The sequence below is a fragment of the Hemitrygon akajei genome, chromosome 6, assembly GCF_048418815.1.
Source record: "Hemitrygon akajei chromosome 6, sHemAka1.3, whole genome shotgun sequence".
Classification (NCBI taxonomy): domain Eukaryota; kingdom Metazoa; phylum Chordata; class Chondrichthyes; order Myliobatiformes; family Dasyatidae; genus Hemitrygon; species Hemitrygon akajei.
Window position 1 is genome coordinate 100111612 of NC_133129.1, and position 17587 is coordinate 100129198.

The 17587-nt window shown below is 50.9% G+C and overlaps 1 protein-coding gene across 5 annotated transcripts in view; it reads left to right on the forward strand.

Moving 5' to 3' along the window:
* The window catches only part of ache (acetylcholinesterase (Yt blood group)), a 79664-nt gene that overhangs the window by 33537 nt on the left and 28540 nt on the right, over nucleotides 1-17587 (forward strand). For all 5 annotated transcript variants that reach the window (XM_073048993.1, XM_073048996.1, XM_073048994.1 and 2 more), the window contains one exon: nucleotides 13520-15124. In XM_073048993.1, coding sequence (XP_072905094.1) covers nucleotides 13626-15124 — 1499 coding nt within the window. In that variant the 5' untranslated portion in view covers nucleotides 13520-13625. The remainder of the gene's footprint in view (nucleotides 1-13519; nucleotides 15125-17587) is intronic.

Genomic DNA, 17587 nt, shown 5'->3' on the forward strand with positions numbered 1-17587 from the left:
AATCGATGGACTAGAACATAGAACAGTATAGCGCACTAAAGGCCCTTTAGCCCATTTTATTGTGCCAATCTTTTAACTTGCTGTAAAATCAATCTAATGCTCCCATGCCATTATAACCCTTCATTTTTGTACAGTCCATGTGCCTATTGTGTACAGTGTGTTGACATTCATCAACCATGGGATTGAGCACAAGAACCGAGCAGTATTGTTATAGCTATACAAGACCTTGGTCAGGCCCCCCTTGGAGTACTGTGTTCAGTTCTGGACACCTCACTACAGGAAGGATGTGGATACTATAGAGAGAGTGCAGAGGAGAATTACAAGATGTTACCTGGATTGGGGAGCATGACTTGTGAGAATAGGTTGAGTGAACTCAGCCTTTTCTCCTTGGAGTGACAGAGGATGAGAGGTGACCTGATAGAGGTGTATAAGATGATGAGAGGCATTGATTGTGTGGATAGCCAGAGGCTTTTTCCAGGGCTGAAATGGCTAACATGAGGGGGCATAGTTCTAAGCTGCTTGGAAATGGGTACTGAGGGGATGTCAGGGTAAGTTTTCCACACACAGAGTAGTGGGTGGGTGGAATGCACTGCCAGCGATGATAGTAGAGGTGGATACAATAGGGTCTTTTAAGGGACTCTTAGATATGTACATGGAGCTTAGCAAAATAGAGGGCTATGTAGTAGGAAAATTCTAGACAGCTTCTAGAGTAGGTAGCATGGTTGGCACAATATTGGGAGCTAATGTGCTGTAGATTTCTATGTTCTATTAAAGTCTCTTAAATGTTCCTAATGTATCTGCTTTTCCCCCACCTCTGGCAGCACGTTCTACACACCTGCTACTCTCTGTAAAAACTTACCTCAGACCACACACCTGCTACTCTCTGTAAAAACTTACCTCAGACCCTGTCCTTCAGAATAATGGCCTTTTATACTAATCATTTCTACCCTGTCAGTAGGGTGCCAGCTGTCCAACCGACCTATGCCTCTCAACATCTTGTAGTGCAATCACTCCAGTCCTAGTCCAGTATGATGTCCTCCTAAGGGTTTTCTATTGGTGGCTGCAGAGGCCAATCCGGGATCCACATATTCTGGTGCAGTGTGGGCACGATGAAGTGGTGGCTGTGGTTAGTGTTGGGTCTTCTGGTTGTTCAGACTCTGCTTTAGCAGCTGCCGCTTGTTCTCTGCGGCACAGCAGAGGTTGCTCTCACGTAGCGCAGCTCCTGCTGGGACAGATTTCTCCAAGTGTACTATTGAGTCCAGTTTTTAGATGTCATGTTCAATTTCTTCAGGCTGATTTTGATGTGATCTTTGAAACATTTCATTTGCCTACCACAGACTTGCTGACCTTGGCTCAACTGGGAGTAAAGGTTGGGGAGATGTGAGTTAGACATCTGGGTTTCGGAGTTAATGATGCTTTATCGTGGTGGAGATGCTGTTCCTGTTGGCCTCTTCCAATACTAAGTGGAACTAGTGAAGCCTATGCAAGATTAAGGAAAATAATCTTTGAAGACCGCAACGTACGGGTCCAAAGAAAATTCTTGGTCTATAGAGCCTACATTACTGTATGGAGTTGAGTCACGGACCACCTGAAATCCCTGGAATAACACCATCAAAGATCCTTATGAAATATTTGGAGGATCAGCTGGAAGGGCAGACAGAGTAACAGCAGCACATTGGAGAAGGCCAACATGAACAATATCATCTTGTACACCCCTCCTCCTCCTTCGCTCCAAAGAGAAAAGCCCCAGCTTGCTCAACCTTTTCCCTTAAGACACACTGTCTAAATATTCAGGAATTTATGTTACTTGTTGAGAGCTTTTGCTGTGCACAGACTGGCTGCTATATTTCCAACATTACAACATCACTTTTTAAAAGTATTTCAGCTGTCTAACTGGGGCTTTCTGATGATGATAAATTGCTATAGAAATTTCTCCCCTTCCCATCATCATGGTACATCTTTACCAAAGGAAGTGTAAGGCGCTCCTTCCCTCCGCTAGCCTGCAGGTCCCCCCTTGGACAAGATGTAGCACCTGCTTAGACCCACCTCTCCCCCAAATCAGGATTAGGGTCACGTGAAGCCATGGGAGCAGGTGGTGGATGGTCGTACGAGCAGCCGGTGCAGATCACAAGTCCTGGTTCTGTGACCACCAACACCAGGCAGACAATCTCTGAAGAGTATTGATAATGGCTGGGGTCACTTGTCTTGTAAAGACACTGCCCAGAGGAAGGCAATGGCAAACCACTTCTGTAGGACAATTTGCTAAGAACAATCATGTCAAGGAAAGACCGTGATTGCTTACCTCGTAAGACATGGCACATAACAAACAAATCTTTGTTAACTCTGTGAATGCTCAGTGAGAAGGAGTCCCCTCTCTGGCTCTGTACAATTCATTAAGAAATAATATGCCTGAATTGGAGGCTGTTCAGGGAAGGTCACTGGAATGACTATGGTGTAGCGATGTGCTACACACAGCGCTGAAATAACGACACACAGTCGGTAAGTTGTTTGGAGACTAATTTATTCAAATTTCACGGCGCTGGCATTTAATCCCTAGTGCCCGCCCTCTCCGGGTGGAAATGACGACAGAGGTGCATTACCAAGGTCTCTCCCCGCGCGCTGGCTATTTGTGAGCCGGTTCGCCTGCGCAGAATGTGGGTCGCCACATAACACACCCCCCCCCCCCCCCCCAGAACCGGCGATACACCCCCCAATGTCCACAGTCTGGATCAGCCTCTGTTTGGGAGGTCTGCCTCTGCGCCAAGTCCACGTGGGCTGGTTTGAGTCGGTCCACCGTGAAAACCTCCTCTTTCCCCCCAATGTCCAGAACGTATGTGGACCCGTTGTTGTTGATCACCTTGAACGGCCCCTCGTACGGCCGCTATAGTGGTGGCCGATGCCCGCCCCTTCGTACAAACACAAACTTACAGTTCTGCAGCTCTTTGGGTACATGGGTCGGGGTCCGTCCGTGCTGTAAAGTCGGTACGGGGGCCAGGTTGCCAAGCCTTTCACGTAGTCTGTCCAGGACTGCTGCGGGTTCTTCCTCTTGCCCCCTTGGGGCTGGTATGAACTCTCCTGGGACGGCCAGGGGTGCGTCGTACACCAACTCGGCCGATGAGGCGAGCAGATCCTCTTTGGGTGCCGTGTGAATTCCAAGCAGGACCCAGGGAAGCTCGTCCACCCAGTTAGGTCCTCTCAGGCGGGCCATGAGAGCCAACTTCAAGTGACGGTGGAAGCATTCCACCAGTCCATTCGACTGTGGACGGTAGGCAGTAGTGTGGTGTAGCTGCGTTCCCAACAGGCTGGCCACAGCCGACCACAGGCTGGAGGTGAACTGGGCACCTCTGTCGGAGGTAATGTGGGCCGGTACCCCGAAGCGTGCTACCCAGGTTGCAATCAGTGCTCGGGCGCAGGAATCGGCAGATGTGTCGGTGAGCGGGACCGCCTCTGGCCACCTCGTGAACCGGTCTACCACAGGAGGTACCGCACCCCTCAGGACACTGGTAGGGGGCCCACGATATCCACATGAATGTGGTTGAACCTCCGGTGAGTGGGTTCGAACTGCTGCGGCGGGGCTTTAGTGTGCCACTGCACCTTGGCTGTTTGGCACTGCGCACACGTTCTGACCCATTCACTGACCTGCTTGTGAAGTCCGTGCCACGCGAACTTGCTGGAGACCAGCTGGACAGTTGTCCTGATAGATGGGTGCGCCAAACCGTGTATGGAGTCAAAAACTCGCCACCTCCAGGCTGCCGGGACGATGGGGCGAGGTTGGCCGGTAGCCACGTCGCACAGGAGGGTCCTCTCACCTGGGCCTACGAGAAAGTCCTGCAGCTGCAAACCCGAGACTGCGGTCCTGTAGCTGGGCATCTCGTCGTCTGCCTGCTGCGCCTCTGCCGGTGCTGCATAGTCCACCCCCAGGGACAGGGCCTGGACAGCTGGTCTGCAGAGTGCGTCCGCCACGACATTGTCCTTTCCCGAGACATGCCGGATGTCCGTCGTGTACTCGGAGATGTAGGACAGATGTCGCTGCTGGCGAGCCGACCAGGGATCGGACCCCTTCGTGAATGCGAAGGTCAACGGTTTGTGGTCCGTGAATGCGGTGAACGGCCTGTCTTCTAAGAAGTACCTGAAATGCCGGATTGCCAGATACAGTGCCAACAGCTCCCGGTCGAAAGCACTGTACTTGAGTTCGGGTGGTCGTAGGTGCTTGCTGAAGAACGCCAGGGGTTGCCAGCGCCCCTCGATGAGCTGCTCCAGCACCCCACCGACTGATGTGTCGGATGCGTCCACCGTGTGGGCGGTCGGAACGTCCGTTCTGGGGTGCACCAGCATCGCGGCATCTGCCAAGGCTTCCTTGGCTTTAACGAAAGCGGCCGCGGCCTCCTCGTTCCAAGTAATGTTCTTGCCTTTACCTGACATCAGTGTGTACAAAGGGCGCATGATACAGGCTGCTGAGGGGAGGAAACGGTGGTAGAAGTTCACCATACCAACGAACTCCTGTAGGCCTTTGACCGTGTTGGGCCGGGCAAAGTGGTGGATCGCGTCTACCTTGGCGGGCAGAGGTGTTGCCCCGTCTTTGGTAATCCTGTGGCCCAGGAAGTCGATGGTATCGAGACCGAACTGGCATTTGGCCTGGTTGATCGTGAGGCCGAAATCACTCAGGTGGGAGTAGAGCTGGCGGAGGTGGGACAGATGCTCCTGACGACTACTGCTGGCTATAAGGATGTCGTCCAAATAGATGAATGCAAAGCCCAGGTCACGTCCCACCGCATCCATTAGCTGCTGGAACGTCTGTGCGGCATTCTTCAGGCCGAACGGCATTCAGAGGAACTCGAACAGGCCTAACGTGGTGATGAGAGCAGTTTTGGGGATGTCTTCAGGGTGCACCGGGATTTGATGGTATCCCCGGATGAGGTCTACTTTGGAAAATATTCTTGCCCCGTGCAGGTTTGCTGCAAAATCCTGTATGTGCGGCACGGGGTAGCGGTCTGGAGTTGTAGCCTCGTTCAGTCTGCGGTAGTCGCCGCATGGTCTCCAACCCCCGGCTGCTTTGGGCACCATGTGCAGGGTGGAGGCCCATGGGCTGTCGGACCTCCATACGATCCCCAATTCCTCCATCATCTTCAACTCCTCCTTCGCCAGGCGGAGCTTGTCCGGGGGGAGCCTTCGTGCGCGGGCGTGGAGGGGTGGTCCCTGGGTCGGGATGTGGTGCTGAACCCCGTGTCTGGGCATGGCTGCCGTGAACTGCGGTGCCAGAATCTATGGAAAGTCCACCAGGATTCTGGTGAATTCGTTGTCCGACAGCGTGAAGGTACCAGATGTGGGGTCGGCAACTTGGCTTCACCCAGGGAGAACGTCTGGAAAGTCTCGGCATGTACCAGTCTTTTCCCTTGCAAGTCGACCAGCAGGCTGTGAGCTCGCAAGAAGTCCGCCCCCAGGAGTGGTTGGGCGACCGCGGCCAGTGTGAAGTCCCACGTGAACCGGCTGACGCCGAACTGCAGCTGCACGGTGCGGGTGCCGTAGGTCCGTATCGTGCTGCCGTTTGCGGCCCTCAGGGTGGGTCCTGGCTTCCTGTTGCGGGTGTCGTACCCCGTCGGGGGCAAGACGCTGATTTCCACTCCGGTGTCGACCAAGAAGCGGCGTCCCGACTGTTTGTCCCAGACATACAAGAGGCTGTCCTGGTGGCCAGCCATCATAGTCATTAGCGACAGCTGGCCCTGGCCCTTGCAGGGCAGGTGACAACGGCGGGTTTCTGTGCCCCACCGCTGGTGGTAGAAACACCACTGTTCACTGGCCTCCTCACTCCTGCCTCTGTGTTGTGTGCGCCCCCCTGCCGGGCCTGGTCTGGTCCACTGTTGGGCACGTGGCCTGGTAACATCTGCCCGGGCCGCCACCTTCCGGGGGTCGCTGAAATCTGCGTCGGCCAGCAGCAGATGTATGTTCTTGGGCAGTTGCTCTAGGAACGCTTGCTCGAACATGAGGCAGGGCTTGTGTCCGTCAGCCAGGGCCAGCATCTCGTTCATCAATGCTGACGGCAGTCTGTCTCCCAAACCGTCCAGGTGAAGCAGGCGGGCATCCCGCTCACGCCGTGAGAGGCCAAAGGTCTCAATGAGCAGCTCTTTGAATGCTTCAGGAATGAAAGGCCTGCAGGAGTTCGTTGGTATGGTGAACTTCTACCACCGTTTCCTCCCCTCAGCAGCCCGTATCATGCGCCCTTTGTACACCCTGATGTCGGGTAAAGGGAAGGGCATTACTTGGGACCAGGAGGCCGCGGCCGCTTTCGTTAAAGCCAAGGAAGCCTTGGCAGATGTCGCGATGCTGGTGCACCCCAGAACGGACGTTCCGACCGCCCTCATGGTGGACGCGTCCGACACAGCAGTCGGTGGGGTGCTGGAGCAGCTCATCGAGGGGCGCTGGCAACCCCTGGCATTCTTCAGCAAGCACCTATGACCACCCGAACTCGGTACAGTGCTTTCGACCAGGAGCTGTTGGCACTGTATCTGGCAATCTGGCATTTCAGGTACTTCTTAGAAGGCAGGCCATTCACCACGTTCACAGACCACAAACAGTTGACCTTCGCGTTCACGAAGGTGTCCGATCCCTGGTCGGCTCACCAGCAGCGACATCTGTCCTACATCTCCGAGTACACGACGGACATCCAGCATGTCTCGGGAAAGGACAACGTCGTGGCGGACGCACTCTCCAGACCAGCTATCCGGGCCCTGTCCCTGGGGGTGGACTACGCAGCACTGGCAGAGGTGCAGCAGGCAGACGACGAGATGACCAGCTACAGGACTGCAATCTTGGGTTTGCAGCTGCAAGACTTTCTCGTAGGCCCAGGTGAGAGGACCCTCCTGTGCGACGTGGCTACTGGCCAACCTCGCCCCATCGTCCCGGCAGCCTGGAGGCGGCGAGTTTTCAACTCCATACACGGTTTGGTGCACCCATCTATCAGGACAACCGTCCGGCTGGTCTCCAGCAAGTTCGCGTGGCACGGACTTTGCAAGCAGGTCAGTGAATGGGCCAGAATGTACACGCAGTGCCAAACAGCCAAGGTGCAGCGGCACACTAAAGCCCCACCGCAGCAGTTCAAACCCACCCACCGGAGGTTCGACCATATTCATGTGGATATCATGGGCCCCCTACCAGTCTCCCGAGGAGCGCAGTACCTCCTAACGGTGGTAGACTGGTTCACGAGGTGGCCAGAGGCGGTCCCGCTCACCGACACATCTGCCAGTTCCTGCGCCCGAGCCCTGATTGCAACCTGGGTAGCACGCTTCGGGGTACCGGCCCACATTACCTCCGACAGAGGCGCCCAGTTCACCTCCAGCCTGTGGTCAGCTGTGGCCAGTCTGTTGGGTACGCGGGTACACCACACAACTGCCTACCGCCCACAGTCGAACGGACTAGTGGAACGCTTCCACCGTCACTTGAAGTCGGCTCCCATGGCCCGCCTGAGAGGACCTAACTGGGTGGACGAGCTTCCCTGGGTCCTGCTTGGAATTCGTACAGCGCTCAAAGAAGATCTGCACGCCTCGTCGGCCGAGTTGGTGTACGGCGCACCCCTGGTCATCCCAGGTGAGTTCATACCAGCCCCAAGGGGGCAAGAGGAAGAACCCGCAGCAGTCCTGGACAGACTATGCGAGAGACTCAGCAACCTGGCCCCCGTACCGACTTCACAGCACGGACTGACCCCGACCCATGTACCCAAAGACCTGCAGAACTGTAAGTTTGTGTTTGTATGAAGGGGCGGACACCGGGCACCGCTACAGCAGCCGTACGAGGGGCCGTTCAAGGTGATCAACAACAATGGGTCCACGTACATTCTGGACATTGGGGGGAGAGAGGAGGTTTTCACGGTGGACCGACTCAAACCAGCCCATGTGGACTTGGCGCAGCCGGTCGAGGTTCAGGCACCGCGGCGCAGAGGCAGACCTCCCAAACAGAGGCTGATCCAGACTGTGGACATTGGGGGGTGTATCGCCGGTTCTGGGGGGGGGAGGATTATGTGGCGACCCACTTTCTGCGCAGGCGAACCGGCTCACAGATAGCCAGCGCACGGGGGGAGACTTTGGTAATGCACCCCTGACATCATTTCCGCCTGGAGAGGGCGAGCGCTGGGGATTAAATGCCAGCACCGCGAAGTTTGAATAAACTAGTCTTGAAACGACTTACCGACTGCGTGTCGTTATTTCAACGCTGTGTGTAGCACATCGCTACAAACGTTTGTTTAGCATTTCATGCCAAACCATCCATTGCCCCACGGCTGGACCATCCATCTACTTACCTATACTTCTCTTAAATATTGCATTCAAACCCACATCCACCACTTCCTCTGGCAGCTCGTTCCTCATTCTCACCACCCTCTGAGCAAAGAAGTTCCCCCTTTAGGTTCCCCTTAAATATTTCACCTTTCACCCTAAACCTAAAACTTTCACTAGAAGGGACTGCGGCAATTCAAAAAGCAGACTCCCCACTTCTTGTCGGAAAAATGGGGATGGGGCATGAACTGCCACCTTGCCAGCTCTTGCAACTTCTCAAAAAGGGTGACGAGCATGCTTCATAGTGTGATGAATGAAAAGATTTGGATGCTTTAGGTACAGGTGAATGAGAAGGATCAATTATATTGGGATTCTCTGCAGTGGGAGTGGATTTGAATCTCTGGCACTATCCACTTTCATTTCCTCTCAACTAACTGTCAAACTCCCAAGTATTTTTGGCATGGGTGGAGTGTTTTCTCAATCCAGCCAAGAGAGTTGGCTAATGCTAGTACTGTCCCCACTTCTGGGACAGATTAGAATGGACTTTAATTAGCAGTTTGAATGCGGAGCACTGTCATTCCCTCAGCGATAGCTTTCTCCTCCTCAGAATGACTCTATCACCATGTCAATGAAATGGTTGCCCTGTGGAAAAACCAAGAGCTGATTCTTCAAGACTTGTATTAATCTGTATCTTCAGATGATTCACAAGTTTTCTGAAGATTCGGTGAAGTAGAGCAATTATATTTGCCTTGTCCTGGCTGCTCTTGGCAGTAATTGTAGTGCAATCACTCAAGATGAGTGTGATACTCTCCTGAGGAGTTATTCCCTTCTTGGAGAACATCTGTGTGTGAATTTGTTTAACGTGGTAAGGTTGACACATGGGTAGCCACCACAAGGATCTTGACGGATCGGGGTCAGGGTCCAGTGATATGGAATGCAAGATGACTGGGGACCCTTCACTGTCACAGCCTTCCTCCGCCTTCACTGCTGTTGTGATGTGCCACCATCATCTTCCTCCATCCCCAACACTGAGATCTTGGTTGGACCCCATTTTGTCTGGAGCCTCGCATTTGACCTTACTGTTATGGGTGACCCTACCAGGAGCTAGGCTCAGGCCAGCATTGATCTCTGGCTCTCAGGAATTCACAAGCCTCTCCGCCACGACGAGTTGATTATCCTTGGAGAAGGGTCTGTTGCTACAGAGCAACGCTGGCTTGGGAAATCTAGCCGGCATTTTCCGTGTGGCCAGTCTGTTAGCTTTTGTGCGAGGGAGCGGATGGGAGTTTGGAATTTGCAAGTTTTTGTCTTGTTTTGTTTTGTGCTGGGGGGGGGGGGGGGTGTTGATGTCTTTCAATTATGTCCATTGTTTTCTTTTTGCTTCGTGACTATCTGGAGAAGACTAATCTCAGCAGTTATTATGCATACATAGTTTGAAAATAGAATGAACTTTTGAATGTTTGACCTTTTGGAATTGGTGATGGTAGTGACTCACTTACAGAGTCTGGCCCTGTGGCTCAGAAGGGTAGGGAAAGGAAGAGGAAGGCAGCAGTGATAGGGGACTCTATATTTAGGGGGTCAGACAGGCAATTCTGTGGACGCAGGAAAGAAACTCGGATAGTAGTTTGCCTCCCAGGTGCCAGGGTCCGGGATGTTTCAGATCACATCCACGATATTCTGCAGCAGGAGGGAGAACAGCCGGAGGTCGTGGTACATATTGGTACCAATGACATAGTCAGGAAATGGAAGGAGGTCCTGAAAACAGACTACAGGGAGGAAGGAAGGAAGTTGAGAAGCAGGACTACAAAGGTAGTAATCTTGGGATTATTGCCTGTGCCACGTGACACTGAGTATAGGAATAGGATGAGGTGGAGGATAAATGCGTGGCTGAGGGATTGGAGTGGGGACAGGGATTCAGATTTCTGGATAATTGGGACCTCTTCTGGGGCAGGTGTGACCTGTACAAAAAGGACGGGTTGCACTTGAATCTGATGGGGACCAATATCCTGGTAGAGAGGTTTGCAAAGGCTATTGGGGAGAGTTTAAACTAGAATTGCTGGGGGGTGGGAACCGAATTGAAGTGACAGAGGAAAAGGAGGTTGGCTCACAAATTGAGAAGGCTTGGAGACAGTGCGCGAGGGATGATAGGCAGGTGATAGAGAAGGGACATACTCAGACCGATGGTTTGAGATGCATCTATTTTAATACAAGGAGTATTATGAATAAAGCGGAGGAGCTTAGAGTGTGGATCAGTATTTGGAGCTATGATGTTGTGGCTATTACAGAGACTTGGATGGCTCAAGGATAGGAATGGCTACTTCAAGTGCCAGGTTTTAGATGTTTCAGAAAGGACAGGGAGGGAGGCAAAAGAGGTGGAGATGTGGCACTGTAGATCAGAGATAGTGTCACGGCTGCAGAAAAGGTGGATGCCATGGAGGGATTGTCTACGGAGTCTCTGAGGGTGGAGGTTAGGAACAGGACGGGGTCAATAACTTTACTGGGTGTTTTTTAAAGGCCGCCTAATAATAACAGGGATATCGAGGAGCAGATAGGGAAACAGATCCTGGAAAGGTGTAATAATAACAGAGTTGTCGTGATGGGAGATTTTAATTTCCCAAATATCGACAAATATTGGCATCTCCCTAGAGCAAGGGGTTTAGATGGGGTGGAATTTGTTAGGTGTGTTCAGGAAGGTTTCTTGACACAATATGTAGATAAGCCTACAAGAGGAGAGGCTGTACTTGATGTGGTATTGGGAAATGAACCTGGTCAGGTGTCAGATCTGTCAGTGGGAGAGCATTTTTGAGATAGTGATCATAATTCTATCTCCTTTACAATAGAATTGGAGAGAGATAGGAACAGACAAGTTAGAAAAGCGTTTAATTGGAGTAAGGGGAATTATGAGGCTATCAGGCAGGAAATCGGAAGCTTAAATTTGGAACAGATGTTCTCAGGGAAAAGTACGGAAGAAATGTGGCAGATGTTTAAGGGGAACATGAGGGGAAAGTTCTTCACTCAGAGGGTTGAGAGAGTGTGAAAAGAGCTGCCAGCTCAAGTGGTGCATGTGAGCTCGATATCAATGATTAAGAGAAGTTTGGATAGGTACATGGAAGTAGGGGTATGAAGGGTATGGTCTCAGTGCAGGTCAATGGGAGTAGGCAGATTAAATGGTTTTTGCATGGACTAAATGGGCCAAAAGGCCTGTTTCTGTACTGTACTTCTCTATGACTCTATGTTCAGGGAATATTTGTGTGGAGTTCTACATAGGTACGTTCCAATGAGACAGGGAAGTTTTGGTAGGGTACAGGAACTGTGGTGTACAAAGGCTGTAATAAATCTAGTCAAGAACAAAAGAAAAGCTTACCAACGGTTCAGAGAGCTAGGTAATGTTAGAGATCTAGAAGATTATAAGGCTAACAGGAAGGAGCTTAAAAAGGAAATTAGGAGAGCCAGAAGGGGCCTATAAATGACCTGGATGAGGAAGAGGAGCCCAGTTTTGCATCCTATCAATGTCCCACTGTACCCTCTGACAGCCCTCCACACTATCCACAACACCCCCAACCTTTGTGTGATCAGCAAATTTACTAACCCATCACTCCAATTCCTCATCCAGTTCATTTATAAAAATCACAGAGTAGGGGTCCCAAAACAGGCACACAACTGGTCACCGACCTCCATGCAGAATATGACCTGTCTACAACCACTCTTTGCCTTCTGTGGACAAGCCAGTTCTGGATCCACAAAGCAATGTCCCCTTGGATCCCATGCCTCCTTACTTTCTCAATAAGCCTTGCATGGGGTACCTTAACAAATGCCATGCTGAAATCCATATACACTACATCGACTGCTCTACCTTCATCAATGTGTTTAGTCACATCCTCAAAATTCAATCAGGCTCTTAAGGCACAACCTGCCCTTGACAAAAGCCATGCTGACTACTCCTAATCATATTATGCTTCTCCAAATGTTCATAAATCCTGCATCTCAGGATCTTTTCCATCAACTTACCAACCACTGAGGTAAGACTCACTGGCCTATAATTTCCTGAGCTATCTCTACTCCCTTTCTTGAATAAATGAACAACATCCGCAACCCTCCAATCCTCCAGAACCTCTCCCGTCCCCATTGATGATGCAAAGATCATCGCCAGAGGCTCAGCAATCTCCTCCCTCGCCTCCCACAGTAGCCTGCGGTACATTTCGTCCGGTCCTGGTGATTTATTCAACTTGATGTTTTCGAAAAGCTCCAGCATATCCTCTTTCTTAAATAAATAAATAAAACTAAATATTAGACCGGTATGTAATCTTAAGAATAAGAAGATTGAAAGGTTGCAGCAGAACATCAGTTTAATGTCTAACATGAAGTAGTGTACTGTCTCACAAACAGAATGGTAGTCCTTTAGCACTGCACCATCCACAGCAGTGCAGCGCTGTCTTGTAGCTAGTGGCAAAATAAAATGTTACAGGGAGGTTGGATAGAGGTTGATGGGTGGTCCATGTGTGGGGGTTGGTGGGAGGGAGGAATGGGCTTGTTTTGTTGTTTTTGCTCGTTGTGTTCTCTGTTTTGCCAAAAATTGCAGCTGTGATATGTTGATGCCGAAACTTGTGGCGCCATGCACGTCCCTGGTGGCGTTGGCCGTTAACACAATCGATGCATTTCTCTGTATGTTTCAGCGTACACTGGATAAATAAATCTGAATTTGAAAGGGTGTGATTACACGTGTGTCCAGTTGATAGATTAACAAGGGCAGTCAGAGCAAGGGGAAACAGAAGGGATATCAAAGCTCTGACACACAGGGGAGCTGTTGTTGAGAGTCGGATCCAAATGCAGAACACTGGAAGGCCACGGCAGCCCGAGAGTGAGAAGAAAGCGGAGTTACCGGTACAGGTGGATAGACTTGCAGCAGAACTGACCCATTCCAATGCAAAGGCAAAACGTGAGTTCAGTATTGAGTCCTGTTAGTCTGAAACCTGTACCGAGTGTCGCGGGGCCATTGTGGCGTCTAGGACCCTGGATGGTGGGCACAGACAATGTAAAAGAGCCATTGTTTCATTTCCTGCAGTCACTTGAAAGTCCTGCCTTCACCCCTTAAGAGAGATTTCCTTCATCCTGTCCTCTTTATCCCCACCCGCCTGCAGCTCTCACTTTGCAAGCTCTGATAAATGATCTTGTGCGTAAAACGTTGGCTTCTTTTTTCTTTCTCTCTCTCTCTACAGATGCTGCCTAACCTCCAGCATTTTTTGCTTTTTTTATTTCAGACTTCCAACCCTGGCAACTCCTTGGTTTCTTTCCGAACTACGGGAATTGTTTCTATTCTGCTCTGCCCTCGCTTCTCCCTTCAGGGCCGGAACAGCCGTGAGAACAATGAATTTGCTCGTCACCTCAGTGCTGGGCATGCTTCTGCACTCCTCCATGTGTCAGTCACAACCAGACTCTGAGCTCCTTGTCAACACTCTGTCAGGGAAAGTGAAGGGAACAAGGATACCCGTCATGACCAGCCACGTCAGCACCTTTCTGGGAATACCCTTCGCAGAAGCTCCAGTGGGAAACTTGCGGTTCCAGAAACCCATGGCCAAGAAGCCCTGGACTGAAACCTGGGATGCCACTTTCTATCCCAAGAACTGTCACCAGTATGTTGATAACCAGTACCCTGGATTTCCCGGTTCCGAGATGTGGAATCCCAATAGGGAGATGAGCGAGGACTGCTTGTACCTCAATATTTGGGTGCCTTCTCCAAGACCCAAAAATGCAGCTGTCATGGTCTGGGTCTTTGGAGGTGGTTTCTACAGCGGCTCCTCAACATTGGACGTCTACGACGGAAAGTATCTCGCTTACACCGAGAAGGTGGTGGTGGTCTCCATGAACTACAGGGTGGGTGCTTTTGGGTTCCTCGCCCTGCACGGAAGCGAGGAGGCGCCTGGGAACGTGGGCCTTCTGGACCAGAGGCTGGCTCTGCAGTGGGTGCAGAAGAACATCCGGTTCTTTGGTGGCGACCCGGGAACGGTGACCATCTTCGGAGAGAGTGCGGGCGGTGCTTCTGCTGGCATGCATTTACTGTCCCCAGACAGCAGGGACCTGTTTCAAAGAGCCATCCTTCAGAGTGGCTCACCGAATTGCCCGTGGGCCACCGTCTCGCGAACCGAAGGGCGCAGGAGAGCAGTCGAGTTGGGAAGGCTCCTTAGCTGCAACATCAAAAATGACAGAGCATTAATCCGCTGCCTTCGGGCAAAGAAGCCCAAGGAATTGATTGACCAAGAATGGAATGTCCTTCCCTACAGTGGTATCTTCCGATTTCCCTTCGTTCCCATCATTGACGGAGATTTCTTCCCGGAATCCCCAGACGCCATGATAAACACGGGCAACTTCAAGAGAACGCAAGTCTTATTAGGAGTTAATAAGGATGAGGGTACTTATTTCCTTTTGTATGGAGCGCCAGGTTTCAGCAAGGACTCCGAGAGCACCATCTCCCGCAAAGACTTCATGTCGGGAGTCAAGCTAAGTGTACCTCACGCCAGTGACTTGGGGTTGGAAGCTGTGGCCCTCCAGTACACGGACTGGATGGACGAGCACAACGGCGTAAAGAACAGAGATGCCATGGATGACATTGTGGGGGACCACAATGTCATCTGCCCCTTGATGCACTTTGCCCTCAAGTACTCCGAGTTCGGCAGTGGTACCTACGTGTACTTCTTCGACCATCGGGCCTCCAACATGGTGTGGCCAGAGTGGATGGGGGTGATCCACGGCTACGAGATTGAGTTTGTGTTTGGGCTGCCGCTGGAGAAGAAGTTGAACTACACACAGGAGGAGGAGATGCTCAGTAGGAAGATGATGCACTATTGGTCGACGTTTGCTAAAACTGGGTAAGATTAAAAGAAAGCTACCAAGTGCATTAAAGACAAAAATTAAGCTCTTCCAAAATCTCCAGATTCGCAAGCATTTCACAGCCAATGAAGGTCTCTAATCCTGTTCATGTATTATGTAGGGCCTGTGTTTTATGCAAATGATTTCCACTGACAACCATGTGATGATGACCAGGAACTAGAAAGCCAAGCGAGATAATTCTTTTATTCATTTACAGCCTTTTGAGCCATGAACCTCGCAGAAACCCCCATGTTAATCCGAGCCTAACCACAGTGACATCTACATTGACCAAGTAACCTACCAACCGGTACGTCTTTGGACTGTGGGAGGAAACCGGAGCACCCGGAGGAAACCCATGGGGTCAGAGGGAGAGCATACAAACTCCTTACAGACAGCAGCAGGAATTAAACCCCTGTAACTGGTGTGGTGCTAACCACTATGCCACCAGGTATGGTAGTGCAGTGGTCGGCACAACGCTTTACAGTGCAGGCAATTACCGCCACTGTCTGTGAGGAGTTTGTATGCTCTCCCTGTGACCACGTGTGTTTCCTCCCACAGTCCAAAGATGTAGGGGTTAGTTGGTCAATCGGTCACGTGGGTGTAATTGGACTCATTGGGCCGGATGGGCCTGTTACTGCGCTGTACCTCTAAATAAATTCTCTTAGTTTAGATGGAATGCATTCCAGGTAATTGGGAAAGAAATTGCAAACACCCTGATTGTAATCTTATAGACAATAGGTGCAGGAGTAGGCCATTCGGCCTTTTGAGCCAGCACCGCCATTCAATGTGATCATGGCTGATCATCCACAATCAGTACCCCGTTCCTGCCTTCTCCCCATATCCCTTGACTCCGCTATCTTTAGGAGCTCTATCTAACTCTTTCTTGAAAGCATCCAGCGAATTGGCCTGCACTGCCTTCTGAGGCAGAGCATTCCACATATCCACAACTCTCTGGGTGAGAGAGTTTTTGCTGAACTCCGTTCTAAATGGCCTACCCCTTATTCTTAAACTGTGGCCTCTGGTTCTGGACTCCCCCAACATCTTTCAATGTATTGGTTCTGGGCTGCTGCTTGAAGACTGGGAAAAGTGATACTGTAGCGATGTATTACATACAGAGCTAGAGACGACACGCAGTCGGTAAGTCGTTTCGAGACTAGTTTATTCAAACTTTGCGTCCTAGTCCTCCCCGGGCGGAAATGACGTCAGAGGTGCATTACCAAAGTCTCTCCCCGCATGCTGGCTATTTGTGAGCCGGTTTGCCTGCACAGAAAGTGGGTCGCCACAATACTGTTATTACGGTTTTTTTTTTGCCCTTCTATCCTTTCTCCTGGACAGTCCCTTTAACTTCAGGGTGTGTAAGTTTTAGACACAGTAATCATGGACAGAATTAGCATTCACTTGGACAAGTGTGGATTAGTTAGAGAAAGCCAGCTGGTATTTGTCAGCGGCAAATTGTGCCTGGCTAACCTGGGTGGTTTTGATTAAAATATCTAAGAGTGTTAACAAAGGAGTTAGAGGTGCGGTTGTATATATATCGGCTTCCAAAAACTATTTGATAAGGTGACATGTAGAAGGTTGTGTCACAGAGCAATGAGCAATTCAGCATGGATACAGGACCTTCAGCTCAACAATCAAATCAAATCATACATAGACACAGCTAAATGAGACAGCATTCCTCCTGGGGCCAGGGTTCAAAACATTCAAAATAGCAAGCATTCAAAAATAGCGAGTAACGTAATTCAAAATATTGAGCAAAGAAGCATATTCACTCCTAAACAAACATATATCTAGTCCAAGCTGAGGAACAATGTTGGGCAATCAATGGTACAGTCTCCTGGCAGTGTACAGGCACACACCATCCAGCCTGTCATTCCACCGCTCGGACATGGGAGGGCAGCACTGACAGGAGAGGCCAGGCTCCAGCCAAGCTCAACCACACTGAAGCACTTCTGCATCTCTAACCCGGTCTGCAGCAGCAGGCAAGCCCGAGGCTTGAGGCCTAGTTCTCGCTACAACCGAGGCTGCACAGCTCCCACGTCGACTGTCTATCCACCAGACAAGGGTAACGGGCCTGTGGCAACTTGTGTTATCCCTGCCAACAGAGTCTTGCGATCACAAGTGAAATGCCTGAGACAATCTCCCGTGGTTATACTGCACCAACTCCGATGCTTCTGATTAGGCAGCAACAAGCCCTTACCATTGACGGGCCCACCTATCTAGTCCAAGTTTCCTGCATTCATCCCTTCTCCCTCCTACCCCTCCTTGTGCCTGTCCAAGTACTTCATAAATGATACAACTGTACCTGCCTCAACCACTTCCTCTGGCAGCAGGTTCCATATTCTTACCACCCTCTGTGTGGAAAAGTTGCCCCTCAGATCTCTTTTGAATCTTATCCCCATCATCCCAACCCTCTGCTCTCTAGACTTTCCTATCTTGGGCAAAAGACTTTATCTAAGCCTCTC